A 9,612-nucleotide genomic window follows, 5' to 3' on the forward strand; every position below is an offset into this window, starting at 1 on the left:
TGTATTAAATCTAAACAAACTTTTGTACAAAAATTTAAATTAAAATCAACAAAAATAAATTAATAATAATATAAACAACACACATGTAATAAAAACCGTGTATGTAACCCTTAATTTTCAAAATATACATCTTAAAGTTTATGTTTACAGTTTATGTTTAAGTTGAAACCTAAACACACCATAATCGAAAATGAAATATTCACAATAATATAAAAAAAAATTAAATAAACTCGCGTAGCACGCGGGCTAAAAGCTAGTATATGTATATATGTATACCTTGACAGAAAAAATGAAGTTAGTCTCACGAAACTTTTTCAGACATTTCTAGGTATTCATCCAATGCGTCTGACGAAATTCCTTACGCTAGTTGACGAATAGCAGCCGTACATTTTTGGATGCTCGTGAAACCCGGTCTACATCTTGCATCTTCTCTTTGTTGAAAACAAGGATACCGATCTGACAAATCATTTGATAAACACATGAATAGTTGTCTACTCATTCGAAAACGGCGCCTAAAATGTTCTTCATCATAAAAGGGATCAGGGCTAAAATAGTGACATACCAAAGTTTCATTAGTGCCCACTTGGTCACGAAGAAGAGATGGTTGTCTTGTAAGTCTTTATCGTCCTTAAAACCGTTCAGCCAACAAGTTAACTATTATTCTCCCGTTTTCAAAAATAAGGTCGTCTTCTTCCGAGGAGTTGGATGAAGAAAAGGAATTTCATTGCATTTTTTGTTTGTACAAGACGTGGTTGTCTTGTAAGTCTTTATCGTCCTAAAACATGTCTGTTGGCTTGAAATTAGACATAAATGTTTTTAAAATATATTCAAAAGAAAAGAGTCTCGCTTTTAGATGATATTTAGTTCCTCGTACCAATTAATGTTGTGTTCTTTCCCAAAAGAAGCTTACGTGTGTGCATATATATATATATATATATATATATATATATATATATATATATATATATATATATAGCCGAGTGGATCCTACACAAAAATTCAACGAATGTTACTCTCATCACGTGGCCCAAAATGAGTTGATGACATTGTTGGCCGGTATTTTCTTATAACCTAGTATTTTTCCCCATGTATGTGGAAGATGTCACAAACACCCCCTTGGATTTCATTATTGTACTTGCTGAGGCTAGGATCACCATCCACAAGTAACATGCCACAGATAGCTTGACAATCTATGTTACATTCAGCCCCTCATCGTCCACTTTACAGATGATCTCATACTTTTTATTGCAAAGTGGAACCTTTAGAGATCACTCATACTAAAGTTCTCACACCACACAACACATGAAACTATGAAATTATCCTCCTATTGACAATCAATACGTCTAAAACACATTAGTTTTAATATATTGATGTTGAGCATTCCTTAAAGCCAATGGTATCGTATTAAGTGTTATTTGATGTTGAACATTTCTTATAGCCAAATGGTATCATATTACGAGGTGATATGAGATTTGCCAAAGCCTTCACATCTCTATTTCTTCTAAAGTGTACGTAAATAGGGACGTAAGAACATATAAGATGCCTCCTTTAGCTAGATTAAACTAATTATAGATGCATCAACTGTACTGCGCGTGAATTGGTATTTATGTGTGGTTGTTGATGTATTTACAATTTACAGTTAGGGTTCTTGATCATGTTTGAAGGTGAGTGTTATTATGTGTATTTCAACAGTTTGGGTGGAAGATGATGTTTAAAGTGTGAATCAATTTGCATGTTATTTCAAATTCTGTTATTCTTCGTTTTGCTATTCTAAAACAATCACAACATTACAACTTGTCACAGACAAAACTCTTAAGATCATTTAATTGTTACGAAAGAGAAGTACCATAATAAATATATACTTGATATCAATATAGATCCATACATAAATATATGTATATAAAATATTACACCCTCATGATATAATAATGTTCGCAAACCCATTGCAAATTATCACAAAATTAAGCATACTAAGATCAAATTCAAGTCTTAAATCAATTATTACAAATAAGATGAGATAAAGTGGAAGAACTTAGATATATTAGCATAGATAGATATAGATTAATGGTCAAAGAACCCACCCATGGACAGTGGTACTACTCTCTCCAACCATGTTCCTCTGAACTGATGGTCCTTCCTCTTGCATAAACTGGTTGTACCTACAACATTCAAGTATTGTGCATCACATGGTTGTACTTGTACAAAACAATAGGCATATAGGTACTCACCCTATTTGTAAGATGGGTTCTGGTTGACAATCCATGGGATTAGAGTGAGAAGTATGCATTGGGAATGTGGTGGAGTTCCATGGGCATGGAAGCTGTGCCCTATACCCCTGTCCTTCTGTCTCAAACTGAAACATTATAGAGTTTTTTTTTTTTTTTAATATTATTACTCAAATCAAGGTTCCCAAGATACCCTTTTTGTAGCACAAAATCACAACTAAAAGAATTCTGATAGTAATATGATGTAACTAATTTAATAGACAGAGAGGTAATTATGAGTGTAAACAAGTGTAGCCTCTCGTAAACTTATGAAAATTAATTGGCTCGTTAAAGGCTTGAATTTAACTTAGTTTAATGAGCTTGAGTCTAAAATTAAGTTTTTAATAAATGAGTTAGAGCCCAAGCTTCACTTATTGAACATAAACGAGCCTATTGTTAATAGATTTTTAATTTAATATATTCAATATATGTTTATACTTTTGTAATTATATATAGAATTATATATAAATAAAATAAAGACAGAATAACATATTAGGTGGTCAATGGTTTAATCTATGTAAAATATAACATTTAATTTAGACATTCTAAAAACAATAAAAATTATTTTAAAAAGTAACAAATAAATAATATACAAACAAACAAAGCCCGAGCATGATTAACTAGTCACGAGTCAAGCTCGAACTTTAAAAGTAATGCTAAGAGCTCGGGGTTGGTTTGCTTACACCCTTGGTAAAAGTAATAACGAGCGGTGCATCTACAATGCCTCACATTATAACATTGTTTTGTAATACTAGGTACAATGGTAACGGTCAAAACTGGTACTTGGCTCGGGTTAAATACATATGCAAATATTTGTCTCTTTCTATATTTTTATCTTATGTGTGTGTGGAATGTACGTACCGTTGATAACTCGTGAGACACTGAGACCTTGATCTTTAGATGCTTGTTTATGTCTCCTAGTTCTCGTTCCTATCATTTATTTAACTTCGTTACACCTTATACAAATAAACCAAAATCTAACATATCTGAGAGTGATTCATCCGTCTGTTACCTTGCGACGAAGCTCTTCCATCTGTTCTACCAAGATCTGTGTCTGCAAAACATTGAAAAAGTACAAAACATTGTAACTGTGCAAGATTATGTTACTAAATACATGGAAATGAATTACATTTAAACTAATTAATTACCTTCCTGTGTCTAGCTTGAGTAAGAGCCCCTTCGAGTTGTTTTTCAAGATTATGTAGCTCTTTCACGCTAAGCGGTCCAAGATCTTCACCGAGTAAATGTCTTCAACATAAGAATCAACAGGAAAACCCGCATTAAACATGTGTAAGGTGCTATCAAAAAGATTTGAAATATATAAATATGTGCACCTTTGTGTGCTCTGGAGCGATTCGAACTTGGCTTTTAACTTGGAAACCTCTTGATACCAACTCTACAAATATATACACATAAAAGCATATACATTAAATCAGGATGATAATAATAATAATAATAATAATAATAATAATAATAATAATAATAATATATTTTTAAATAGATTGAAACATGTATCGGTTTTATATGAGATCTGACCTGTGTTTCACGTTCATTGTTGTTGTCTTGAGGGTTAAAGCAACAACGTTGATAGCGTTCAAGGGTTTTCATGACACTGTAGATTATATAAAATGAAAACCTATAGTAATAAATACATATACACATTGTTTCAAGAATAAATATGTACTTAACTATGAAATACAAATAATGAAAAAACTCAATAGTTACAACATCGAACAATCTGGTTTTGCACTATATTAAATAAATAAAAAAAGAATTAATCGACTATAACTATATATGAAAATTTGATAATATCATAACTGACTGTTATAGATAGTATTAAACGTTTGCTTGTTGAAGTAAATTAAAGTTTTATACCTCTAATTAGTTTCACTTCACTTTATATATTATTCATAAACCAATATAAATTAAAAATAAAAAATACAAATCATGAGAAATGATTTCAAAAGGATAAAATCATGAAAAATCATGAAAAGGAAAGCAAAAGGGAAAAACAAATCATGTTAAATAGGTTTAATGGTATCATGTGACATTATTTTATTGGCATGGATGTACTTAAAATAACGTAATGATCGCAACGTTATAAACAAGACTGGTAACATTTTTAGATATGGTTTTATGATAAATTTATGTGAAGTCGAAAAGTAGAAGTGACAAAAGATGTAAAACTTTCATCAAAAGACATCAAGTGTTGTGTATATCCATTGGACAATAACCTGAAAATAAAATTTTCGTACCATAAAGATTTGAATATCCAAACTTTCTATATTCTACCACAAAGTAAAATAAATTAATATCAAGAATCCTTACTAGTATACATTTGATAAACATCCAGATCATAAGTAGAAAGGGAATTATTCTTTCGTTTTAACCAAAAATGAAATGTCATAACATATGCTTCTAGTTATTCGTTTTTTTTAAAGATTTTTAATGTAACGTTCAGTCTTAATTACATATGTCAGTCAGCATTTATACACCTAGACATATAAATATAAACATGTACAATATAAACATAGGTTTATGATAAATAGATTTCCTATACATAAAATCATGATTGTAAAAAATCGAAATAAATCGGCGATTAGTCAGGGACTAAGCACTGATCGGCCATCTATCGATTAAATTTTTGCTAATCGGTCAAAGCCGGTCAAATGGCAAATATGAATCATAAAATTATAGAAAAAAAAAACTCAAGAAATTGAAACACTAGACGTGAATAAAATCTTTGGAACCAGTTCTTTTCTTGAATATGAAACTAACAAAAAGATAAAGTAGATAATAAACTTTGTGAACACAATATATTGTCCATTGGACAAACACCAGAAATAAAAAGGATAGTACCAAAAACTTCTAAATTTAATTCTTGTATTCATCCAAAACAATAATGAAAATCAGTATCAAAGAAAGATGCTTCTGGAAAAGCTTTAATAACACAGTCATGAGTTAAATCTTTATTCCCACTAGAACACAATAATATTCCAAAGGTTAAAAAAAATAATAAAAATTTAAATTAAAGTTAAGATTTTAATTATTTTTTATGTATAAAATTAATTGTATTATAATAAAATTAGGGTTTTATGTTCTAGATATGAAAAAAGTTGAAAATTCCAAAATTTTTATGCATAAAATTATGATTTTTTTTCTCTTAGATTTCAAGAAGGAAAGTATATAAGTTTCTTTTCATTTTCTCTGCTCATGTTTGTGTCACCTAAGGAAAAAATTTATGTATTTTTCTATGAAGAAGCTAACCAATAGATCCGATGATTCAACAGATGAGACAAATTTGCAATCCAATAAACACAAGATTCAAAAAAAAAATCTGAAAAAGTACTAATCATTTTACCTTTTTTATGAATATTAAATATTTAAAACCCTAGATCTGTTCCTTGAAGAATCGTACCTCTAAAAACGTGTCAATCTCTCATTCGAGATCAACACTTTGAAACACAAATCAATGTTCAACATTATGTATGTATATGTATGTATAATATTTTTACCCGACACTGCCGAACTCGTAGAGTTTGTCGCGGCTAGAGAAGATGATGAGGCCGACTTCGGCATCGCATAAGACGGAGAGCTCGTAAGCTTTTTTAAGCAGACCGTTTCGTCGTTTGGAGAACGTAACCTGGCGGTTAATCTTGTTCTCTATTCGCTTGAGCTCAACTCTTCCTCTACCCATCAGAACAATGATCTCTTGTTTCTCTCTCTCTCTCTCTCTCTCTAGAGTTATTGGAGATGATTATTAGTTTGTATAAAAGGGTAGGAAAATGGAGCAGAAAGACGTACAAACGGAGTGTCAAAGTTGTTGGAGGTTGTTCTTTTGTTTATAAATTAAAAGGTTTTTAGTTATTTATATTATATATATATATATATGTGTATTTGACTATTTGTACAACATAGTAATAAATTGTCTACAGTTGAAAACAGAAAATACTTAAATTGATAGTGCACAAAGTTTTAGAACTCATATGTGCTTAGTAGCTAACAAAAATGCTACTGTATATTTATGTGCTATTAGGCGTGTTGGGTCGAGGTAGTTGGTAAAACCCCAACGATGAAACCGGGTGTTGGTAAAACCCGACTGTTGGTAAAGCCTGAGTGTTATGTAGTCGAGTCGATGCAAATTCAGTCAGTATCGTCTACGTTTGTTATGATATAGACACCACTGGAAAAAAACCTTAGCATTAAACCGAAAAAATATATTCGTCAAATTAACGTATAAAAAATAAATTACTTAAAACGACGTTTGGTTGGTCGGTAAACCCGGACGGTGGTAAAACCCAAACATTGTTAGTTCTGGGCATTGAGACAGTAACTGAACAAAAATTCGGTCGGTTTTACCAGAGCTACAGAAGGAAAAAAATATAAAAATTGGGTAAACCAAACTGGTGGTGTCGCTCGGTAAACTCGGACGCTGAGGTAGTAAGTCTATGCGAATTCGGTTGTTTTTTGTCATGCCCATTACGTTATTAGAATTAAAACAAAAAACAATTGTCGTTCGGTCGGCTTCCTTTACGGTATTGAAACGGAAAAAAATGCAATAGACAAGTAAGGTTCCGCTAAGTGACCGAATAACGGCTTAGCGGCCCAAAAGTTGTCATTTATTCTATATAGATAATTACGCCGAATATTTATATAAATTCAATTTTATAACTAGGAAAATGAGAATGTATAAAATTTTGTATCTTCTGAATTTTTTTATTTTTTTTGGAACGACCAACTAAGTAACGCCGGGTACTTCGTACGAGGCCTCCATTGTCTAAATGTAGCCTGAGCCGGCCACGAGACCGGACGGACGGAGCCCATAGCGGTACACATATTAAGGGATTCCCCGAATAAAACCCGACCCCACGCCCGCCAAACGGCACGACAAGGAGCCGGTAAAACCGAGTGAGATCAGGACTCGAACCCTGGCAAGTTATGGTCATCCCTCATATCTCCCATATAAATTAATGATAGTGAGGTTTGAATCCTTACCTCTTAATAGTAAAGTGAGTGCTCTACCATTGAGCATCAACTGATTTAACTGCTTAGATACTAAAAGAAAACCTCACCTTCACTTAGGGATTGAAACTATGAAATCTATGACGGATCCAACAAAAACTAATTGAATTTGTAGAATCTTCGATGATATGTCAGCAAACTCCGATATAAGGCCAATAACACATGTTATTTGTCAGTGATACAAGTCGATTGCTAGGTTAGTCGTTTTTTACATATTTTATTCCCTGGCCAATTGTTCGTTAGGCTATGTGTAGTGGGGGATACAAAATATGGTGTTTTGCATCATGTGGCGCCCAGTCAGCAAAGGGTAGGTTTTTGTTTTAAGGGTGAAATGGTGTTGTAGCCTAATATATATATTAATATACTAGTTTGTATCTCCCGTATTACGGGGGTTGTTTTATATTATTTCTTCTAATATTTATTTATTTTTTGAATTTATATTTTTTTATTGTATGAAAGTTAATAATATACTTATGGTTTGATAATAAATTGTTTCGCAACAAAATCAATCAATCAATCAAGCAATGTATATCCCACCGCATAGCACGCTATCGGTAGGGTCAGGGGAGGGTGGGATGTAGGCAAGTCTTTCCTCTATCTGAGAGAATAGAGAGGCTGCTTCCAGAGAGACCTCGACTCATAAAGCTACATACAGGTAATCATAGTAAACATACACCCGAAAAGCAAAAGACACTTAGCAATGCATAGATAGCAAACTACCAAAAAGGAAGGAATCTGTAACCTACTAAGAAAATGGCATAAGAATCAAAAAGCAGCATCAAACAAAAATATGTTCATAAACAACAAGGAGCAAGGCTAGCCAACTAGACTTTAAATAGAAAGCTAAGCTAACTAGGTACATTCCCCTAGAAGTCGCTAACCTTAATCCTACGTCTCCACGAATCTCTATCCTGGACCATGTACTTAGAGAGGTGCAATTCTGTCAAGTCATGTCTAATTCTCTCATCCCAAGTCAATTTAGGTTTGTCTCTACTCCTCTTTCCTTCCACAATGAAGGCTTCCACTACTCTAACCGGTGCCGTTGTCGATCTCCTCTTCACATGCCCAAACCATCTCAATCTCCCTTCCTTTATTTTCTCTGATATGCTAACTATTCCTAATCTTTCCCTAAAGACCTCATTTCTAATCATATCTAATCTATTGTGTCCGCACATCCACCTCAGCACCCTCATCTCTTCCACCTCTATCCTGCGCTCATGTGTCTTCTTGATGGCCCAACAGTCTGTTCCATACAACATTGCAGGTCTAACTGCGACTCTGTAGAATTTCCCCTTTAATTTAGATGGGAACCGCTTGTCGCACAAACCCCAGTAGCTGCTTTCCACCTACACCATCCAGCTTATATGCGGTGGGTTATGTCACTTTCTATCTCTCCATTGCTTTGGACAAACAATCCTAGATATTTAAACTTCGTTATCTGCGAAACCACCTGGTCCTCAATAGTGATCTGGGTGTCCTCGCTATCACCAACACCACTGAAGTCACAACAAAAGTACTCTGTCTTAGAGCGACTAATTCTTAAACCTTTATCCTCTAAAGCTACACGCCACTCCTCTAGCCTTTCGTTCAAGCTTTATTTAGTCTCAGCCACTAACACAATATCATTCGCAAAGAGCATGCACCATAGGACAGGCTCCTGAATCGACTTGGACAGCTCATCCATGACTACCGTGAAAAGAAACGGGCTTAACGCCGATCCTTGGTGGAGTCCCATCTCTACTGGGAAAAAATCAGTTCTCCTACCGACGCACGAACACTAGCTTTAGTCCTGTCATACATATCTTTAATTAAGTCTATATACTTTCCAGGTACCCCTCTACCTTCTAAACTATCCCAGATTAGTCTGCGTGGCACACTATCATATGCTTTTTCAAGGTCGATGAATACCATATGTAGGTTCCTCTTTTTCTCCCTATACTTCTCCATTAATCTTCTCAGTATGTGTATCGCTTCCGTGTTTCAAAACAAAATGAGATGTTATAACCCGGTTTAAAAGTTTTGATGAGATCCAAGACTCGTTTATTTTTTTTTAACTATAAAATTGGTTTTATTAATTATATATAATATTTATGAAAGTTAATAATATACTTATGGTTTGGTGAGACCCAAGACCCGTTTATCTTTTTTACTATAAAATTGGTTTTTTAATTTAAATAATATACATATCTTTTTTAAAATAATAAGATATTAATTTTTAGTATATCCTATTTTATAGGATTGTTACATCAATAATTTGGTAAGAAATAATTTTTAATCTAATGAGATGTTATAACCCGTTTAAAGAATATATGGGTTTGGTAATACC

The 9,612-nt window shown here is 33.1% G+C and overlaps 1 protein-coding gene across 1 annotated transcript; it reads right to left on the reverse strand.

Annotated features, from left to right (window-relative positions):
- Positions 1-1,821: 1,821 nt before the first annotated feature.
- On the reverse strand, positions 1,822-6,438 carry LOC143564637 (agamous-like MADS-box protein MADS3). Its single transcript, XM_077051854.1, has 8 exons — positions 5,780-6,438; positions 3,801-3,876; positions 3,599-3,660; positions 3,413-3,512; positions 3,277-3,318; positions 3,126-3,194; positions 2,229-2,353; positions 1,822-2,159 (listed from the first exon to the last, which is right to left on the reverse strand). The coding sequence occupies exons 1-8, from the start codon at positions 5,959-5,961 to the stop codon at positions 2,069-2,071; spliced, it is 747 nt and encodes a 248-aa protein (XP_076907969.1). The 5' UTR covers positions 5,962-6,438; the 3' UTR covers positions 1,822-2,068.
- Between the last annotated feature and the right edge of the window lie 3,174 nt (positions 6,439-9,612).

This window comes from Bidens hawaiensis, unplaced genomic scaffold, assembly GCF_021521415.1.
Source record: "Bidens hawaiensis isolate Kalapana, Puna unplaced genomic scaffold, B.hawaiensis_p1.1 tig00022127_1, whole genome shotgun sequence".
Lineage (NCBI taxonomy): Eukaryota > Viridiplantae > Streptophyta > Magnoliopsida > Asterales > Asteraceae > Bidens > Bidens hawaiensis.

Coding starts and splice junctions, on each gene's coding strand:
- LOC143564637 (XM_077051854.1), bottom strand. CDS start 5,961: ATGGGTAGAGGAAGAGTTGAGCTCAAGCGAATAGAGAACAAGATTAAC. Junction 3,877..5,779: donor TACGAGTTCGGCAGTGTCGG/GTAAAAATATTA, acceptor TATAATCTACAG/TGTCATGAAAACCCTTGAAC. Junction 3,195..3,276: donor TGGAAGAGCTTCGTCGCAAG/GTAACAGACGGA, acceptor AATAAATGATAG/GAACGAGAACTAGGAGACAT.